The 21,320-nt window shown below is 39.6% G+C and overlaps 1 protein-coding gene across 1 annotated transcript; it reads right to left on the bottom strand.

Annotated features, from left to right (window-relative positions):
• Window positions 1-78: 78 nt before the first annotated feature.
• On the bottom strand, window positions 79-16,291 carry rab14l (RAB14, member RAS oncogene family, like). Its single transcript, XM_062434370.1, has 8 exons — window positions 16,198-16,291; window positions 10,077-10,135; window positions 8,992-9,045; window positions 7,406-7,583; window positions 5,935-6,001; window positions 3,462-3,549; window positions 2,963-2,993; window positions 79-2,592 (listed from the first exon to the last, which is right to left on the bottom strand). The coding sequence occupies exons 2-8, from the start codon at window positions 10,126-10,128 to the stop codon at window positions 2,415-2,417; spliced, it is 648 nt and encodes a 215-aa protein (XP_062290354.1). The 5' UTR covers window positions 10,129-10,135; window positions 16,198-16,291; the 3' UTR covers window positions 79-2,414.
• Window positions 16,292-21,320: the final 5,029 nt, after the last annotated feature.

The following is a 21,320-nucleotide window of genomic DNA, read 5'->3' as shown; positions in this document are numbered from 1 at the left end:
TACTGAGTCTGGTGCTTTTTCCACATGAGTGTAAATGTGCTTTTGTATGTAATGAAAACAGACACACATCAACAGGTTATGTATAATTTATTTTTTTCTGTCTAGAGTATTTTGTCATTAAAATCAAAATGTCAACATTTTAAAATCATATACACGCAAGAACGCATTTAAATGTTAGCACAGCTCCTTAAAAATTTATACATATGTACGTTTTTTTTTTTCTGTTTGTTTTTGTACTTGTGGACAGACAAAAGCAGGAAGTGGTCACTCAGACTGTAGAGGTGGGACACGAAAAAAAAAAAAAAAAAAAGAGACCCAGCCCAATAACTTCCCACAATTACAAACCAATCCCCACTCCCCAAAAAAGTTAAGACAGCGATGCAGGCCCCTTGCCATATGGAGGAGCTATGATGATGGGGTGGAAGAAGAAAACAGAATATAAACATAAAAGTGTCCCAGCCTCCACTCCATACAAAAACGAGAGGAATCAAAGTTAGCAGACATAAATACTAGTTTGCACATCATCTCAATCCGCTTCCTCTCAACCAATCGGCAAGTTCAGTAGTGTGCAGACGGGGGTGGGTTGGGGCAGGAGGGGGTGTCTACGTGTCTGTCCTTTACATACATTTATTAATAGAAACTATGTTACAGAATTTCCCAAGCATGAATTACAGGCAACCCACTAGCACATCAACTGTACAGATCTTGGCAGAGCCAGCAAATAAATTTCTAAATCCCAAGTAGCGAGGTCATCACCAATAGTTAAGAAGCAATATATACAGCTGTCCAATCAGGGAATCACTATCGTACAAAAAAAAAAAAAAACAATTGTATTTTGACAATTTCCTCAAGTTTAGGGGGGGTGGGTCATGCTGCTTGGTGTGGTATTATACAAGGCAGAGGAACAACCGCCCTAACCAACAGATCGGCTCTTCAGTGCAGCTTCACTTGATACAGGAGTGTTTGTTTTTACATCCGAATAGTTACGATGAGAGTTTAAGACCATGCTGCTGACACTCCACCATCTGAGAAATATTGACCATGTGAGTCGCCACTCATGTTTACTTTCCAGTAAAATGCTAGAATTATTCTAAAAGGTTTGGTTTATTGAATCGGGGTGAGAGTCAGACAGCAATGTGAAGAGCAAGTGCAGCAAAACAAAATAGATTAAAGAGTAATAACATTAATTATAATAAGGCAACAAATGATGACAAAGAAAATGCTGGTAAAGACAGAATCTGTTGATATGACCTGGGGAGGGGAACGAGGGAGGGTTTAGGGAGTCATGAGTGAGGAGAGGGAGAGCTGGTGCAAAGGAATAGATGTGAATGAGTCTTTCCATCAAAAACAGAGAAGCCATCTTTTTTTTGAAGTGTCATTTTAACTCAAAGTCAAAAAGAAACCCCCTTCCAGCTTCTTCACACATACACACAGACAAGCTGGAAAACAACCAAAATTCCTTCCTGTGATAACTCAGGAGAGACAGGGATTACCTACAAGAAAGTTGTGGGAATTCCTGGTTTTCTCTTCCCCCCCCACCAACTCTCTCTCCTGAGAATATCAGTGCTAAGCAACAGAAACAGGACTTTAAAAAAATGCCACAAGCAGGTTTAAAACCTGCTGCGAAAGCTCACTCAGCTACACATTCTCTGACACACACTTAGGAGCCTCTACCTGTGTGGCTGCATGATACACTACGTCATTGCTTTCAACTGTCCCATCTCATAAAAATGACCCGCAAGTGAGATATCGTACCCGCATTCAACGCCAGATTGGTAAACCATGCAGGACGGGCATCCGGAGGGGTATGATTACGATCTGGATTCATACAGAACTGATCAGTGGTGAATGAAACCTAACGCAGTGTTTACATGTCATATATAGCTATAAAACCAAACATAAAACAACAGTCTCAGTTTATCATTATCGTATGAACGTTACATCTATCTAAAGTGTCAGTAACCCGTGTAATGCGTGGTGGCGTCTACAATACTATGACGGGTGGGGGTGAGGCGGCGGGAGGGGGGGACTACACAAGAATGGTGCAAGAGGAGCAAAAGAGGAGAGGTATGGACTGACAACACACTGACAGAGTTTTAAGAGTAGGAGTGAGACAGTGACGGAGGGAGACAGACAGGCAGAGACGAGGAAGAGGAGGAGGAGGAGGGGAGAGATAAAGTCTGCACAGCCCAGCTCAGTCTGGCCCAAGTCGATATCCGTCCCCCTTTCCTTCCCTCCGCAGCCCTGTTCTCATGCAGCTCCTGGTGCAGTGAGGGACGAGGGTGGATGGATGTACGGAGGTGGAGGAATGGATGGAGGTGTAGGGGGGGTGGATGGTTGAGGGAGGGCGGGCAGGACAAACAGAGAGAGAGGAAGGCTGAGTGAATAAGGGGGAGGGGGGGGTTGCTTGGTCATTAGCAGCCGCAGCCTTCCCTCTGGGGCTGTGGTTCGCTGGTTAGCCGGCCGCCCTGAGGGGCCGAGGGCTTGTGCTGGACCCCGGACTCGGCAGCGTTCAGGTCGAGGCTGCCATCTTGGATGTTCTGGTAGATCTTCTTAGCGGCTTCCAGGAAGGCGTCCTCAACGTTTTCACCTCTGGAACACGGAGCATAAACACAAACATGAGGAAAAGAGGCAAATGGGAGTGTATTATATACATTATATTGTAATATTTTACACATATGGTCTTTTGAATATCGTAATATCGTGATATGGAGTAAGTGTTGTCTTTTCCTGCTTTTAAAAGCTGCATTACAGTTCAATTATCTGCCTTTATCCAATCCTCATTATATCCACATTACTGATGATTATTTATCAAAAATCTCATTGTGTAAATATTTTTTGAAAGCAAAGATAGTCATCCCTACAATATTGTCAAAATATGGATATTGAGGTATTTTGCCCAGTGCTAGAGTGAATGCAAAGAGATATCACATGCTCTAATGCTGAAGTGGTGTAAACTTACGTTTTGGCGCTGGCTTCCAGAAACAACAGACCTGCAGAACATAAAACAGACACAATGACGGAGTCAGTAAAACATTGTTCCAAGCTGACATGCCTCAAATATCAAGTCCTTATTCACCCCTTCTTTCAATATCTCTCCTCACTTTATCTTCGCTAGTTTCTGTCTCAGCATGAATTTTCAGTGTTGAAAATTGTACCAGTGTTTCAGTGGTAAAGGCTTCTTTAATTAACAGCTAAATCAATTTATCATAAATATTTTGACATTTTTTGGGATCACTGATTTTTTAAAAATGTATTTATTGGAACTGAGCAAGAAAAGGTTTGAGCCTTACGATTCATTTTAAACCAGATTTGGTGAAAACAGAAAAATCCTGATAACAACATTGACTGCTGTTTAATTTTACACAGCATCAAACAACTATGTCTCATCCTTAATCTTCTTCTACAGACTCAAACCATTTCCTCCCCAACCATTTTCATGTTGTGTGTGTCCGGCTCACCGTTCTCCTCAGCGAACTGCTTAGCTTCCTCATATGTAACGTCCCTCTGGGCCTCGAGGTCTGCTTTGTTTCCTATGAGAATGATCACCTGAGAATACAGAGAGGGGAAGATAAAGAGTGAGTTTGTTTTTCAAGGCTCCAAGAGAATTGAAACCAGGAGGCAGTATATGAACACTGTTCCTTAAGCAGCTAATACTCTTATTTCTTGTTGGTTAAGAAATCGATTGAGACACACTAACTGACTGACACCCCCGTGTGAGCACATCAGGCGGTGCCCCTGGCAACGGTGATGTTATTAGAGCCTCTAATGTACTGATGTAAACGTAATGAGCTTCCCTGTTGTAGAGTGAAAGACTTTCTGAAGTCTCCTGTCCACTGAAACTCATGCATGGTCTTTTTTCACCTGTTTTTTTAGGTTTTATATCTGAATTACTCACAATGATCCTCACTGTGTCAACAACTACAGTTTGAATTTAACAGCGAGTTTCAAACGTTATTATGGGGAGAGGGCTCCATTTCCACCAGATGAAAGCGTTGACTTAAAAATGTGAGGTGCATTAATATTTCGCAACCAGACGGGGAGCTCCGGTCCTCTGAAATGATGCGAACGCGGAAGTAACTTAAAACTGCATTCTATCAAAAGGCCACCAGGGGGCGACCGTTTTGGTGTCAAAAGGACTTCCGTCTCTATACAAGTCAATGGAGAATTCACCAACTTCTCACTTGATTTCTAACCTCAGTAAACGTTTTCAAAATGTGTTTATGGTCTCAATCGCTAGTTTAAAGCCTTCTTCAATGCAGTATGATGTTCATTTGGGACATTTTGGCCTCCCTGATTTTATATGTGACGATAAAGCAGGGTATGCATTAGGGCGTGGCTACGTCGTGATTGACAGGTTGATTGGTTCACAGGTTCAGGAGGGCACCTCATGCTCCTCCTGATGCCCATATAAGTAGAATCCCTGTTTTTATTTTTCCCAGCATGCACCGGAAATTTTCAAGATGGCGCTGCTCAGATCTGATATTATTGGCTTCTGAGCAGCAGTCCACAAACCAATGGGTGACGTCACGGATGTTACGTCCATTTCTTATATACAGTCTATGTTCACAAGACACAGAATAGAATAATAATAAAACATAATAGATATAATATGATAGAAGCACATAATAAAAGCACTGCTATCTTTGATATTTTAATGACATTTATATAAACTTTACATTAAATTTCATATTATGAATTTGAATTACTGGCTTTTACTGGGAAAAGAGAGAACAGTGAAGCTTTTGCTAAATTACAAGAAGTCTTACGTAACACTTATTTTCATTCAGATAACGACCATAACTTCACTCAAATGATCAGATAACATGTTTCCCATCTCAAACTAAAGAGGCCAAATAAAAAACACTTAAAGCAGGAACACATGTTGACACTTGGGGCACAAGTCACGACTACACTACAGCAGAATCACCACATGGCAGCTACCAAACAGCAATGAGGCAGAAAACAGCTCACATGGATTCAGGCAAACTGGATATGATTTTAGTGGATGAGAGCAGGATAGTAAAATTAGATGGCAACGGATGGAAACTTACAATATATATAATAACATTTTTATCCTTGGCGACAGAATTCACAGTCCGATGTTACGTAGCTCCTTCACTCAGCGAGCAAACATGGTCTGGACAATGAGAAGCTCACAATTTTAAGGAATACACCAGGTGCAGTTTATCCTTTCATTGTTTATGTTGGAAATTAATGAATGACCTCACGTTTCTGGGAGAATTTAACATTAATTTTAGGTTTGCAATAGAATATTAAGAGCATTTTATAGTTACATGCATTTGTAGAATAATAGGCATGAAGTTATTTTATTTCCTGTCCTGCCATCGTGTTGATCTGTTTGTTTGTTTTTCCTGTGATGTCCATCTGCCTGAGTCCACATGAACGCAGCTTTAGATTCATAGTCTGCTTTTTTTTCTGTCTTCTATGAGACTCATGAAGAAAAAAGGACTTAACCAGAACTGTGAAAACCACATCTTCACAAGAAAGCCACATGTGTATGAAAATAGCAGGATTTAAATAAATCAACAACAGATTTATTTACATCCGGCTATTGGCTACACCAGAAAACAATGTCACTTGATGTGGAGAAGCATGGAGTGGAAGTGGCATGTTGCAGGTATCCTCTCCTCTGAAGTAACACAGAGCTCAGTAAATTAGAGCAGTATGATGTCGAGCTAATCATATTTACGAAGGAATCCAATTTAAGAAATGGAAAGGGCTCTGTGGCTTCAGGCTGAGGGGAGAGGCAGAGGGAGAAAGGGGGGTGGGGGGGAAACAGGAAGTGAAGCAGCAACAGTGACATCGGGTGTGCTTTGAAGAAATGAGAGGGATGACACAGCAGGAAGAAGAACACGCAGATGAGACTCGAATGAGCTGCTGTATAACAGTTTGAGGAAGCTGTAAACTTACAGTATTGGGATTGGTGAGGTTTCTGGCATCAGTCAGCCAGCTGCTGAGATGGTTGTATGTGCTTCTCCTGCCAAACATTAACAGAGGGAAAGAGGTTACTATGACGACAGGCCAAGATCTTTAAAGAGTCAGCAGGTGCACAACTGTAATGATGGTGTCAAACTGAGGCTAATTCTGTAATGTGTTCCTAGATACACCCCGATCTAAAACAGTAAATGTACCTCATCACTGCACTTCAACCCTGATTACTTTTGTATATTGCACTATATTTTTAGGTTTATTTTTATACTTATTTACTTTTATTTCTGCACTTTATCACACAGCCTCATCCTCAGACCTTGTTGTTCTTATTTTAGTATTTTAGTTTTTAGTATTTAGTTTTTCTTCTTATTTAGTATTTAGTATTTAATGTTTTAGTATATTGTTCTTTGATGTCTTTGTGTATTAGGCTGCTGGACCCTAAATTTCCCCAAGGGAATCAATAAAGTTTACATCTATCTATCTATCTATCTATCTATCTATCTATCTATCTATCTATCTATCTATCTATCTATCTATCTATCTATCCATCTGATTACAACCAATTGTTCCACAACATGTGAATAAGGCATAGTATGAAATGGATTTGTCCCACATATATCACTTTAGAAAGAGACAATCACAGCGATCAATAAACCTTTCAATGCACATGTGAGCATTGTTTGAAGATAGACCTGAAAAAATATGAACGTATCCTTTAGGTTGCTTCATGGTATGTTGTTTAGAAACAACAATTTACACATCTCATCCTCATTAGATCTCTGCACTATCTGAAGAAATGTCACTCTTAATTGGACACACTACTCTGACACTGTCCCTCTAAACTGGACCATGTGTTAGATTTAAGGATCATGCATTTAAAAAAGGAAAAAAAAACGATATTAAAACCGGTTATTGAAGCCACACCCTTTGATTACAGGATACTGTGTTCATAGCAACCGTACAAAGACCCAACCAACGCTCTTCTTCTCTCCCATTTCTGTGCATTTGGCTAGTGGAAGTTTTCAGTAGCCACATTAAACAATGATGTAAAGAATTCATATATTCGTTTTTTTCCAGTAAAGTACGGTTTCTGAGGCCCTGGGGAGCTTTACTGGGGTTGGGTGTGGTGTGGACAGACATTCCACATGTTGAACTGTGTTTATTTAGCACGCAGCTGATAGCATCTAACAGTTTGAGCAAGAAAACAACGACATAAGCCGCAACACTCACTGTTCTTGTTTGTTCAGGAGGGAGACTGATGGGGGTGGACTGTGCACTTATCAGATGCGTTTGCTTTCACTTTACTTCCTCTTACATACATGTTTTTGTGAAATGCAGCAGATGGTTATCACATACACCGTGAAAGCTCGGGTGTAGAGTGGACACCATGTATGTGCATTTTCCACACACACACACACACACACTTGAACACAAAACAAGCACCCTGTACCTGGTGATGTCGTACACCATCAGCGCCCCTGCAGCTCCGCGGTAGTAGGAGCGGGTGACAGCCCTGAAGCGCTCTTGTCCCGCTGTGTCCCAAATCTGCAGCTTGATCTTCTGGCCGCTCACCTCGATTATCCTCGTACCAAACTCCACGCCAATTGTATGGGGGCAGTCTGCCATGACTGAGGACAGGAAGTGATGCTAGTCAGAATTCAGCTTGATGTCAATTAGTTTGACTGTTGCCTATTTTTGTCCATCGTAAATGCTACACATCAATTTTAATAACATTTTCTTGTCTTGAAAACCTTTTACTATATTTGAACTTAAATGCTTTTAGTGTTGTTGCCATTCTCGTTAGAATTAGTGACATGTTCAGTTAAGATTTTCATAAAATTTAACATCAACTTATTACACCACTCACGGTCATCAAGAATAATCCCAACTACAACCTGATTGATTTTTAATTGAGTTTGCCATTCCCTGCTGGATATAAATTGCCTTCACCAATGTTACTATCTTTTTTATTTTATTCCATCTATAATCAACCTCACTGTTTACTAATCACTCACCGTACATTATATCAGAGCTGTATGAAATTAACTGCTAATAAAATTCCAATACATGGTTGACTGTCATAAAGGAAGAATGAGCTGTAAGATGAAGTGTTTCAGGTTGTAGCAGCGATTATTCTTGATTAACTTCTTTATGAAAAAACAGCATGAGTTTGTTTGGTTCCACTGTAAACAGATACATCGGTTGACCGTATTTATTTTGTAGGTAGGTGCTCAACAAGTTCTCTCTTTAGTACAAAAACCACGCTTACTACCACCAGTAGACACACCAGCTAAAATCAACCAGGATAAAAAATCTTATGAATTACAACTTTTTGTTTTAAACTTAAAAGGAAAAAGTCCAGTTACTGTAGATGAGACCTAAACCTCCTGTCTAGTTGTAGCTTACAATCAATGTTGTGATACTTTGTGCAGACACACACACACACACACACAAACACAAACACCTCATCTCGAGCAGGTGCATCAATTATTAAATCACAGTATGTAGAGTCAGTATACTCACAGTTACATTCAAAGTATCAACGACCAGAAAGCGTCACATTTCTATGAAGCCGAGACTGAAAAACCTTTTCTAAACCATCCTAGCGTGTGTGTGTGTGTGTGTGTGTGTGTGTGTGTGTGTGTGTGTGTGTGTGTGTGTGTGTGTGTGTGTGTGTGTGTGTGTGTGTGTGTGTGTGTGTGTGTGCAGGATGCGACCGTGGATGGGTGAATGAGGAATACAGCATCTGGCTTGTTAATAGTAGCACTAAACAAAACGGCGCTGAATGGTAATGGGAGGCTGCAGCTGACACACACACACACACACATACACACACATACACACACACACAGAAGAAGAGTCTCTCACTGTTGAGCTCACACTCGACTTCTATGCCACCGACTTCCGCCGGCGTATAAAAGAAATCTTAAGCGATTTAGGCACTCCAGTTAAACCTGGCAAACTTACACATACTTCGGCACATGCACAGACGAAAAATAAATAAATAAAAAGAGTCAAAACGAGGGCAGTACTTACATTTCTTTTCTGTGAACTGATGAAGCAAACATGACTTCCCTACCCCCATGTCCCCTGTGGAGAAAGAGACAGAGAAGAGAAGAGACAGAGAGAGAGAGAAACTCAGGTCAACCAAGGAAATAACAAGAACAACAATTCTCTATTCATGCCCGCAGTGTTGCCTCCATGCATGATGTACTGTAGCAGTCCCTCTGTGACAGTCGGAGACAATGCTTAAAATTTCATGGGGACTGGTGAGAAAGCGGGAGACAAAGACAGAGCAAAAAAAAAAGAAAAAGAAAGGTGTGAATATGTGCATAATATCCTGTCGAGTTTCACAATATGTGTTAAGAACTATTTTGACACTGACGGTATGTTTGTTTTTAAGCCTTGATATTGTTTGTGTTTGACTATTGATGCTTCCAGGAGGTTGAGGGATTCACTGTTTATTTTACTGAGCAGCAACAATCAAAAAAAAGCAGGGTAAAGTGTATGAAACTCTGCAGGATCATAATAAAGGCAAAAACACTCTTTTTCCACATCTTCAATGTTTCTATTTAAGTGAAAATGTAGGAAGCCACTATCTATTCAGGCTGCTCTCACAGACTCAATCACACATCTCTTTAAGATCAAAAGCAGACAAACAGCTGTTAGCTTTGAGGCAGGGTGGTTTAAGTCTCACAGCGGTGGAGGACAAATAGCCCACAGCTGAGGGTGTGTGTGTGTGTGTGTGTTTGAGAAAACGTCTGTCTGTAAATGTATGTACAAGTAAATGCAGTAAAACATTCACTTAGAGACGTCAAGTTAAATAGCATGTCAGTGAAAGTGGATCATTGTCCTAACAGGGGAAATGCATTTTAAAAATTCATTACGCATTAGCAGTGAATGCTTAATCATTGTCATTGAATTATTAGCGGTAATTGATTTAAGAAACAGGCTGCAAAAAATACCAGCCCCACCAGTGCATTAAGCAGCTTTCAGTCTCCAAAAAAAAATCATAAATTCAGGTGAAAGCTCTTTGGACATTGTCTTGGATCTCCTTCTCCCACATAAAGTGATCACGACACTCACTGGCGAGCGTCCACACTCTGATGATGAACACTTACCGATAATGATGTATTTGAAAATGTAGGAGTAGTTGTACGGTGCGGTGGCCATTGTGGCTCTGAAAGAGAGAGAGAAAAGAAAAGAGGGAGGATTTAGGCTTAGAAACTGTCAGTGAAGGCAGTTGTCTGTTTGTTTGTTTACATCTCAGTTCATTTTAACGTCTTACAATCAGTGACGACACTTCAACCCAGATCACTTTCATTTTGCATGTTAGGTGTCTCAATATCAGCACGAGGAGGACTGGCTTGGTTTTATCGAGGTTGACGTCTCAGGTCAGCTTTTCTGACAATTTCCTGCTCTTCCTTTTACCTTCTTTACTTCATCTAAATAAATTAATAACCTACCCCACCCAACCCCAGCCCACATAAACACAACATTTATACCTCACCGCAGACAGTGGATTGGTCATAAAAAGGGCTGGTGTAATTTACACAGCCATAATCCTATCAGGGCAAAAGAACCGTTAAAATCTGTGTATATAAACAGTCAAACTACTCCATTTGTGTATTTACCAAATGATAATGAACTTTATTATACCAATATTATTCATGGCACTAATCAATAAGCCAGTATGACTCATCAATAAAATGTTTATCTCGTGATTATGACTTTAATTACTTCCGCTTGAATTCCAGTGATGCCACAGCTCGGTCACTCAAAGCAAACCAAAAATGAAACTGAATACTTTTCCAGTTGGTTGGAAACTAAAAGACGTTGCTGCGACCACGCCTCATACACTCTTCCTAAATAAACGCATTAAAAGCAGCCGTAACCTCACCACACCTGACTACCCACCTACTAACTTTATCAAATTCAATCAGCAAAACATAAGCATGAATTTATTGTCACTTTCCCCAAAATGACTTGATTTTCCCTTATTTACTGTTTGTTGTTTTAATCATTTTAAAAGCAAATCATTATTTTATGCAGCACTCTTATTTTAGTCTAACTTTTATTTTCTTTCTCTTTTTCTAGTTTTCTGTACTTTGTTGTATTTTTATTACAATTACTTACTGTTAAATGTTTGTTTTTATGTAAAGCACATTGAGTTGCCCCTCAGTATGAAATGCGCTATATCAATAAAACTCACCTTTTTGTAGAGTAAAAATACTTTGAGTTGAGATTTCACTTTTTAACTTAAAGGGTGACGTCTGTTAGCTAAAACACCAGGCTGCTACCATCTATCTACTCTATATCTGTTTGTAAAATAAAAAGTCTAAATCTACCTTTCACATGCTGCATCACTGTTCAGTTGGCTCGAGGGAGAAACTAAATCAAGTGTGTAACATTTTGTGGTGAGTTCATGGATCTACGAGATTAGAGCACTCCCTACAAAAACAGTCACGCCGCCTGTTAGCAAGAGCTGAAATCTCAGCAGCCACTGAGGCCGGTTGTGACTAACATTATTTGGCAACACTTGGAAATCCTTCATAAATCCATGTTGCCATAAGCAAATAAAGTATTGTGACTTCACCTAAAGAAAATGTCAATGAATAAAAGATACTGTCCATAATTATACAAACTCAACCTCACCTCAGAGGCTCAGTGGTCACACCATGTTACCCCAGCTGTCTGCACTCACAATGATAGATGATACTGGTTCATTTTGACTGGTCTGTCTACCACTTAACCTTTATATACAGTTCATATTCTGACTTATAATTAGTCCCTACAACCAATTCACATTCATAAAAGTCCACATTAGTAATTAATACATAGTTGATTAGTACTTAATAAAAGAGTATTCTATTTATTTATGGAAAACATATTTACAATCACTATTTTATGAACCAGGAATTCAATTTTGTTATAAATACATGTCAAATTCGGACATTTACATATACAAAAATGTGTATCAGCTACACTTCAATTTAAAAAATGATGCATTTAATTTCCATTTTTGTATATTCAGGGTCACATTAGTCAAAAGTCCAACTAGCAGACAATATGTATAGGGTGTTTTTACAGCTCTAACATGTAAAAAATTGGTCAAATTTGACCCCAAACAGTATGTAAGGGGTTAAACACTGAGGCACTTGAATGTATGCAAGAACACTTCCAGCACCCATAGGTTAAGAGCTAAAAATACCCCCCCTGGCACCTATCTGATAGCTGATTCATTGTCAGACTCTCTCACTCTCAGCACAGAGACAAGATCACCAATACGAGCCAACATCAAAGCACTGACACAAATACACGGGTTAAACGGCCTCGCAGGCCATAAAAAAATGATCCGGTCATGTATGACATCAATGAAGCAGATTTTTTAAAGAACGTTTTTCCTTAAGATCAATTTCACCAAACAAAATCACTTTGAAACCGTCAACAGACATCAAGGCTATTTCTTTATAGTTGAGCTGAATATAGGCTGTTTTATAATTCTGTATCGAGATGCTGCTGTAGAGAAGTAAATAATTCAGGCTTGACAATCAGGATGGTAATCATTCAGCAGCCTGATGGTTTCATGTGCTGAGCAAAGATAGTCTTCTTTAAAACCAGCGTGTGCCTCTGATCTGCAGTCTCTCCTCCATTGCTGCAGTTTAACGCAGTTCCTGGAAACTGAAATCACTGTACCACATCAGAGCCTGGTGCTGCTCACACTTCTGCATCTGCACCTCACTGACTATGTTTGACTGGCAAGATTAATGCTGACACAACCATAAGAAATGTAGTGATTGGGGGGGGGGGGGGGGGGGGGGGGGGGGGGGGGGGGGTGATGATGATAAGAGAAGCTAAAGAGAGGGAAGTGACAAAAAAAAGAGCAGGCAAGTTAAGAAAAAAGGGACTTTAGTAACAGGGATGAAAATAGTGACGGATAAAACAAGTCCAAACAGCCCGGAGTGGAAAATTTGATGTTAAAATTATTCTTTTTTTGCACCTAAGTAAACATTTCCACAAATCATTTTAGAAAGTATTTTGTATAGCTTGGATTTTATGAGTTGTATCTCCACCGGGTTACGTTGCTCCTATTAAGTTATTTAAAAAAAAGTATATATTTATGTAGCTCCTGGTGCACGTTGCCTGTTTAAAGCTACTCTTACCTTTCTTGCATTTCACACAGCACTTTGAAAAAACTTGAACAGCAACAACCCCTCCTCCCTCCTATGTCCCACCCCCCGACCCCCGAACCCCCTTCCCCTCCGCGAACGCGCACTAGCGGCTGTAGGTGGAAGCCGTGGCCCGCTTCTGTCGGTCATTGTCAGTCGCTACTGTCTGTTTACGGCTATCTCCGTGGATCATGGATGTATTATAATGCCGCCATGGATCCACAACAGACTCTCTTCCGGGTGGAGGTGCGTGCGAATACATAATGCGGCAGGGTAAAACAGGCAGGTCTCTCGGCCAATCATATGATTCGGACCGAATGATATGATTGGTCAGAGTTTTCCCAGAATATTATGAGAATGGAATAATGATTAGTTTCTATGCCTGGTGGATCTCTAACATTTTAGAGCCATTACCTTATTAATAGCATTTTAACCTAAACAAAAAAAAGTGTAAAAAGGGTAGCTTTAAGGGTTAAGTAGCATAATGAAATGGATTAAATGTGTGTATAGATATATTATATATCCTGGAACAATAATTTGTTAGATAGGAAACAAAGAGGGGATACTACAGACTTAGTTGAGGTTAATTCAGGTCAAGGTTTCATGTTAAACCTTTTTAAATGAAAATGCTAAGTATCTTCCCTCATAGTGGCACATAAACACTGACTCCTGCTACAAAGCCCTGACACTAGAAACCCCACAATTAAAGAGTATACTACAATTTACATTAAAATAAAATTAGAAAATAAAACTGGATAAGGAAGAACTCAAAAGTTTGTCTCGCAATCATTTTATGAAATAAATTATCTCTGCTTTATAAAGCTTACAGAGCTACCACTGCTGGGTGTGTTTGTTAGTATCTTTATTAAAGACTTGGCTCACTCACAGACTCTCTGGTTGTTACTCATGCTAACACCAATTGGCTAATTGAAGCTTAAAGAAGTCTGAACTTGCCACTTGCATCATCATCATCATACTTCCTGCATACCAACCCTATTAACAAAAAATAAAAGGGGTTAATTGCTATATAAATCTTGCTTTCTACACAATTTATTTCAGTTTTGTCCCATCACTAAATACACTGAACCTCCTAATGTGTTAGCAAAGGTCAGTAACTTTAAAAAAAAACAACATTACAGGACTTCCACGTCATGTGATTTATATAATTACTTTGAAACATGACTAAAGGGAGTACATTAAGTCACACTGAGCCAATCCCACACACACTGATCCAGTGCAGTTTTTCAAATGAAGCAGGAACCGTGAACAAGTTACACAATTACACCATTGCTATCCTTTAAAATCCCAGCATAACGATTAAAAGGCCTCTTTTTCTAGACTGCCTCTTGTCACATGACCCTCATGTGGCATCTCTATCCCCAGTGTGATGGTTTTCAGTGCTCTGCAAGGTGAGCTATTCAAGAATGTCTTCCCAAGCTGAGTAAAAACAAAAAATGTGATTCAAGCTGTGACACTCAAACCATTTTTTTTGCTCCAGCTTGTTATGCTCGTCACAAGGAAATAAACCCCATGAGTATCCACCAAGGAGAAGGCGAGTCAACACCATGTGACCAGACTGCAGTCTCAGCATTTCTCCATTACTCCAGAACAACACTATCACCACCACCTTCCCTCTTCTCAGGAATCACTTCCTATAGAGGCCCGGGATGCACGACTCAGATCTGGACTATCAGGAAATCATGACACATATACACAGTCACAGTGCCTCCATGATGTTCAGGCCCCACTATTCATATCATGTGACTTCTTTCAAGCCGTAAATAATGAGATCATCACATTACCATTCACAGCCGAGACAGAGCACATTGTCACAGTGTGTACAAACTGAATTTACGTTCATTAACAAGATGAATATGATTAATTAAAGTCACCGCATAAGAAAAACAACAACAGCTTAAATCTATCTTGTCACGCCTGCTAGTACACAAGAGTGCAAAGGCACAAGATGAAGAAATGATGTAGCATTTTTATGGTAGATCAAGGCAGATGAAAACGAAATTTGCGTAATTTTAAAATCATGATCAATATCTCTTTCTTCTTTTTTTTGCAAACTTCCGTTTTCACAATTCTCAAAAACTCATCGGTTGTTTTGGAAAAGTAAAGCAAAAGAGGAGTGCTGGCTAAAGAATTAGCATCGGACATTATGTGCAACACTACACTAAAGATGGTCGCGTTACTCTTATTTTTTCCATGTAGGAAACCCAGAATGAGTAGACACACAATTTCAAACAACACCCGACTGACTTTAACTCTTTAAATTTGACACTGTCACGTTATTCCTTCTCCCCCGGGGACGATGCTAGCTGAAGTTAGCTTAACAACCGGCATAGTGATCGCGTCGTTTATGTCGTTTCTCTGCTACAAGCAAGCACAGAAAAAAATGGTAACGTTACTTAGCATATGAGGAAATTAAAAGGTGACATTATCTGTGTCAGATAACTAGATTATCCTGTTTGATAACAACCACGGCCCCTAAATTAACGCTAGCTCTTTTGACAGCTAAGTTTGCGTTGCGGTAGCTTTGCTAGCTGCCAGCTCGCTGACATCAATGTTTGTATCATGACAACAAATCGCATAAATCACAACACACGTTTTGTCGGTCGCGTCTGTTAGACGACAGACAATCGACTTAATGTCGCTTAACTGAAAACTAAATAACCCCACTGCACAATTTCACAAAAGCCAACATACACTTTGCTAACGTTGGGTTAGCTTGAGTATGCTAGTTTACCAGCTAAGTTAGCTGCGAGGATTGGATTAAGGTAACTGGATAGCTACATAGCTTATTGTGTCAACTCATATCGTTATCTAAACATCAATTCTCGTCCTTTTAGTACCCTCTTACTGTTTAACACATGATAGCTTGTATACTTGGCAGCTTAAAGCAACCTACTATTAACCATCTGTTAGCTCGCCCCGTTAGCTTGCCAATTAGCCGACTCCTGTTCCAACTGTTTCATTAGCTCATTTAAATATCCGCGTCTCTACATTTATCACACATCACATACGCGTGTATGAGTGTGTTCAGATATTTCCCCGTTCATGTCCTTACCAGGAATAAAGTCTTTAGAGCGTTGTGTTGAGCTGTTCAGAGGAGGTTTGCAGGTTATCCTGGCTCAAGATGGCTGATCACGGTACAGGGTTTCCTCCGCTGTATACAATGGGCTTCTGGGACAAAGAGCATCATATGCGGCGATCTGCGGTTTGTGCACCAATATTGCGTGTTAGGTGGAGGGCGGCCTCACCTGCACAGGTGTATTCGGGTCAATGACGTATAAGGATTTACAACAACTCAATTTTAGAATAATAACAACAAGCATATCTAATGCAGTAGTTCAAACATTCAGAATGTTGTGTACCTGAAAATTCATATTATAAATTTGAAAGTGATTTTAGTGGGTTTTTCAAGATTAATTGGCACTGGCCTTAAAAAAAGTCATGTGGTGCGACCATGATTCATCTTGAAATAAATTCATTTACTTAACACGCTTCACATCTTTTTTTTTTTACAAGTTTTCAGTAATATAAAGTGTTTGGAAACAAAGTATTTGCTTTTTTTAAAAATGTTTTGTAAATGATGATCTTTTATTTATATAAGATATTTCAAGATGAATCATGGTCGCACCACATGACTTTTTTTAAGGCCAGTGCCAATTAAACTTGAAAAACCCACTAAAATCACTTTCACATTGTAATATGAATTTTCAGCTACACAACATTCTGAATGTTTGAACTACTGCATTAGATATGCTTGTTTTTATTATTCTAAAATTGAGTTGTTGTAAATCCTTATACGTCATTGACCCATTCATGTAATTCATGTATACTGTACTAGCAGGGTTGGGAAGGTTACTTTGGAAATGTAATAGGTTACACATTACTAATAAGTAATGTAACTATTTCAATTACTTAATCAAAATAATGTAACGTATTACATGTAATTACTTTTTGATTAGTTTTCTAATTTTCTAACTGTTAGGGTAAGTGTGCCCATTAATCCCACCAAAATCTAAGTTCAGGTGTTTTTCATGGATACTGACATGATTTATAAGGGAGATCATTTCTTATAAAGCAAGATTTATCTCTCATTTGAAAATGTATTCATTAGTTCATGTAGATTTTTACAATATAAAAATAAAGATATTTTAGGAAAAAAGTGAAAAGTCTGGCATGGACTTAATTTGTACTGTGACACCATTTACACCATTTCTTCAGATATAACCCCCTTTGTAATCATCGACATTTTCATAAGTAACTATAATTTAATTACACATATTTTCTCAGTAACTGTAACAGATTACAGTTACATTTATTTTGTTATTACATTACGTAACGCCATAACATGTCACTAGTTACTCCCCAACATTGTGTATTGGAAAATGAAAATCACCATTAAGGTGAAATCATACTATGAGGGGATATGTGTTCACCTGTTTAACCTAGATTCACTTTAGAGCTGCAATGATTAGTCAATTAACCTTCGTGTCGTCCTCCCGGGTCAAATTGACCCCGTCTGTTTTGACTGTTCCTTCTTTCCTTCCTTCCTTCCTTCCGTCTGTCCTCCCTCCCTCCTTCTCTCTTTCTTTCCTTCCTCTCTCTTTCCTCCCTTCCTTCTTTCCTTCCTCCATCCCCCTTTCTTCCTTCCTTCAGTCTGTCCTTCCTCCCTCCTTCTCTCTTTCTTTCCTCCCCCCTACCTTCCTCCCTTCCTTCTTTCCTCTGTCCTTATTTCCTTCCTTCCTCCCTTCCTCTTTTCCTTCCTCCCTCTTTCCCTCCTTCCTTCTTTCCTTTCTCCCTCCTTCTCTCCTTCCTTCCTTCCTTCCTTCCTCCTTTCCTTCCTTCCTCCCTTCCTTCTCTCCTTTCTTCCTTCCTCCTTCATCCTTTCCTTCCTTCCTTCCTCTCTCCTTTCCTTCCTTCTTCCTTCCTCCCTTCCTTCCTTCCTCCTTCCCTCCGTTTTTCCTCCCTACCTTCCTCCCTTCCTTCTTTCCTCTGTCCTTATTTCCTTCCTTCCTCCCTTCCTCTTTTCCTTCCTCCCTCTTTCTCTCCTTCCTTCTTTCCTTTCTCCCTCTTTCCCCCCTTCCTTCTTTCCTTTCTCCCTCCTTCTCTCCTTCCTTCCTTCCTCCTTCCTCCTTTCCTTCCTTCCTCCCTTCCTTTTCTCCTTTCTTCCTTCCTCCTTCATCCTTTCCTTCCTTCCTTCCTCTCTCCTTTCCTTCCTTCTTCCTTCCTCCCTTCCTTCCTTCCTCCTTCCCTCCGTTTTTCCTCTCTTCCTTCCTTCCTTCCTTCCTTCCTCCCTTCCTTCCTTGACCTGAGGACAACAGGAGGGTTAAAGGATTGGTTCACAATTTTTAAAGCTGTCCAAATTAACATTGAAACAGGGATTTCTTGCAGTAATCATTCCTCATAGTCATACTGGCCATTAGTGATTGGGGCCAAAATGCACAAGCCTCCTTCTTTGCAAAACAATGTATTTCAAAACTTTATCTGAAGCTTCAGCTGCCCAAACGAGTCAAAGATGAAGTAGATAAGTAGATATCTTTCAACATTTAACTCTTTTTTTAGTGCCAAATTTCCTCTTTTTGTAACTTTTACTTCCACCACAACTCAACAGGGAAACACAAAGAGGGTATTTCATGCAAAAAAAAGCCTGTAAATGTGTCAGACTTGATGCGACTAATTCTGACTGCTGACTCCCCATTTAAGCTTCAAATAAACCTCCAAATGCATTTTTATACAAAATGACAGATAATGGATTTTGGCCCACATGACTTACCTACATTGAAAGCACATTTGAAGGGTATCTTTTAATAGTCAGCATGGACAGGAGGAATGCCTCTTTAAGTGTTCTTATGGGCACCTGACTTTTGTTTTAAGACACACTTGAAAAATTGTGAACCTATCCCTTAATCAATTAATTGTTTTTAGTCATTTTTTAAGAAAAAACATTATATCTGACTCTCAAATGTGAATAATTTCTGGTTTATTTAGTCGTCTATGACAGCAAACTGAACATCTTTGACTTGTGCAAGACATTTGAAGATGTCACGTTGAAGATTTTACAATATATATGATTTAGCTTTTCTAATATATTTAAAGCAACTCTTTCTGTCTACAGTTTCACATAATGGCATTGAACTGTATTTATCAGTAATTATGTGAATCCCAAGTAGTTTTAGATTGCTCTGATTATGTGGTATATGTCACATTCAGTGTGTCTTTGCATAGAGCAAAATATCAGAGTTCAAAGAGAGTTCAAAGCCTTTTTCTTTTGAAAAATATGAAACATTTTAATACATTAATTCACAATATGACATGCCTTCACTGTACAGTGTTTCTTAAAATCATACATATAACCACATGCAGTGTGCTTTCCCAAGCTTAGCTGAGAAAACAGAACAGAAAACTAAAAAAATATACTTCATTTTGCAAAGTAAATAGCCGGTGACTTTAAAAGAACATAGCCCACACAAAGTTGTTGTTTTTTCTTTATCTTGACAAAGATAATGAGTTCCTTAACAGAGAAAGGGGATGTGTGTCTTACAGTACAAGAGGATCTAAGCCATTATAAAACTGAAGTCTGAAGTTTTTACTTAATGAACTGAAGTCATAAGATCTTCCCTTCATGGCAACACATGTCCCATCGTGTCCCTTGTACCCCCATCGTACTTGAAACTACATTTAAGTGAATGGATGTGCACGATGAATTCACTGACAACTGCAAGCCGTTTCATCTTTAGTTTTATCAAACATATTCACAGAATTGTTTGCCACTGCTCTGACTCTAAGTCCAAGCTAATAATGTGACAAAGTTACTATTTCAAGGTGCTCACCAGTAACACCACAACAGAATAAAACTCTCAGCCCTCTCAGCACATTAACAGCTAAGATAAGAGATTAATTTTTAATACAAAACGATTCTCCTACACTCTGCATGTGCAGCAAAGTGACGCTCTGTTCTTCACTCTGTTTCGCTCTAGGTTGACTCCAAATCACAGCAGCATCCTCAGCAGCAAGACAGTGGCCAGTGCACAGATGTAGTGTAGTGTGCCTGGAGTCCTGGAGGGGGCGTGGTTACACAGGTCTGAGTCACAGCAGTGGATGCTCACCCCTGGCAGCTCTTGTTGCTGGCAGTGTCTGGATGTGGCGCAACCACTGGTCAGGACAATACCCAGAGCCGCTGGAAGGACAGGAGGGGAGGGAGGGTGGGAGTGAGGGTTAAACTGTCAGTCAGAGAAGAGTGACAAGCTGGTGTTTGGCTCAGCAAGAAAAAAAGGCATAAGTAAGCACCGAATGCTGCAAGTGTGTAATGAGGAAGACATTTAGAGGTCTTAAAGGCTTACTCTGCAAAACACACAGCTGAGAAACCTTTGATAAATAGTCCTTTTTTTTTTGCTCTTAAATTCAGAAAATAAAAACTAAACCTAAATCCACACTTGTGTTACAGCTCTATCAATTTTGGTCATCAGTTTATCCATCCCATAATCTATTAAATTTGTGATATTGGGATTTTTCAGACCCCTTATAACGAATTAAGATAAAATGCATAGAGTTAGGGTAAGGGTAAGGGTTATTGAATCTGATAGTTATTAAAACTAAGCATCTACTTAATCTTTTCTGCACCATTTCGGTTCATTTCCATGATGAGATTTTGATGTGGTTACTATGGTTATTTTTTCTCTAATTATCACGTGACAACATAGCTGTCATTCATAATGTGAAAGTCAATCTGCCACCTGACATCCCCAAACAGCAGGGAGCTCAGAACTGGTTTTTGTGTTAAAATCATCACCAATGAACCAATCAACCTGTCAATCACGACGTAGCCAGCCCTAATGCATACCCTGCTTTATCGTCACATATAAAATCAGGGAGGCCAAAATGTCCCAAATGAACATCATACTGCATTGAAGAAGGCTTTAAACTAGCGATTGAGACCATAAACACATTTTGAAAACGTTTACTGAGGTTATAAATCAAGTGAGAAGTTGGTGAATTCTCCATTGACTTGTATAGAGACGGAAGTCCTTTTGACACCAAAACGGTCGCCCCCTGGTGGCCTTTTGATAGAATGCAGTTTTAAGTTACTTCCACGTTCATTTCAGAGGACCAGAACTCCCCGCCTGGATAAAATCCAAGCTGATGAGGTTTTCTAGCTGAGGGTTTCTCAAACAAACAACCTGG

The sequence above is a fragment of the Scomber scombrus genome, chromosome 15 (genome assembly GCF_963691925.1).
Source record: "Scomber scombrus chromosome 15, fScoSco1.1, whole genome shotgun sequence".
Taxonomy (NCBI): domain Eukaryota; kingdom Metazoa; phylum Chordata; class Actinopteri; order Scombriformes; family Scombridae; genus Scomber; species Scomber scombrus.
The sequence above is the reverse complement of the archived record's forward strand: the minus strand, read 5'-3'. Positions and strand labels throughout refer to the sequence as shown.

What these genes read in the sequence shown, in the direction of transcription:
- rab14l (XM_062434370.1), bottom strand. Translation starts at nt 10,128, where the DNA reads ATGGCCACCGCACCGTACAACTACTCCTACATTTTCAAATACATCATT. An exon ending in ACCTCACCAATCCCAATACT is followed by an intron (nt 3,550 to 5,934) that starts GTAAGTTTACAG and finishes CTGTATTCTCAG; the next exon opens with GTGATCATTCTCATAGGAAA. An exon ending in CTGGAAGCCAGCGCCAAAAC is followed by an intron (nt 2,593 to 2,962) that starts GTAAGTTTACAC and finishes TCCGTGTTCCAG; the next exon opens with AGGTGAAAACGTTGAGGACG.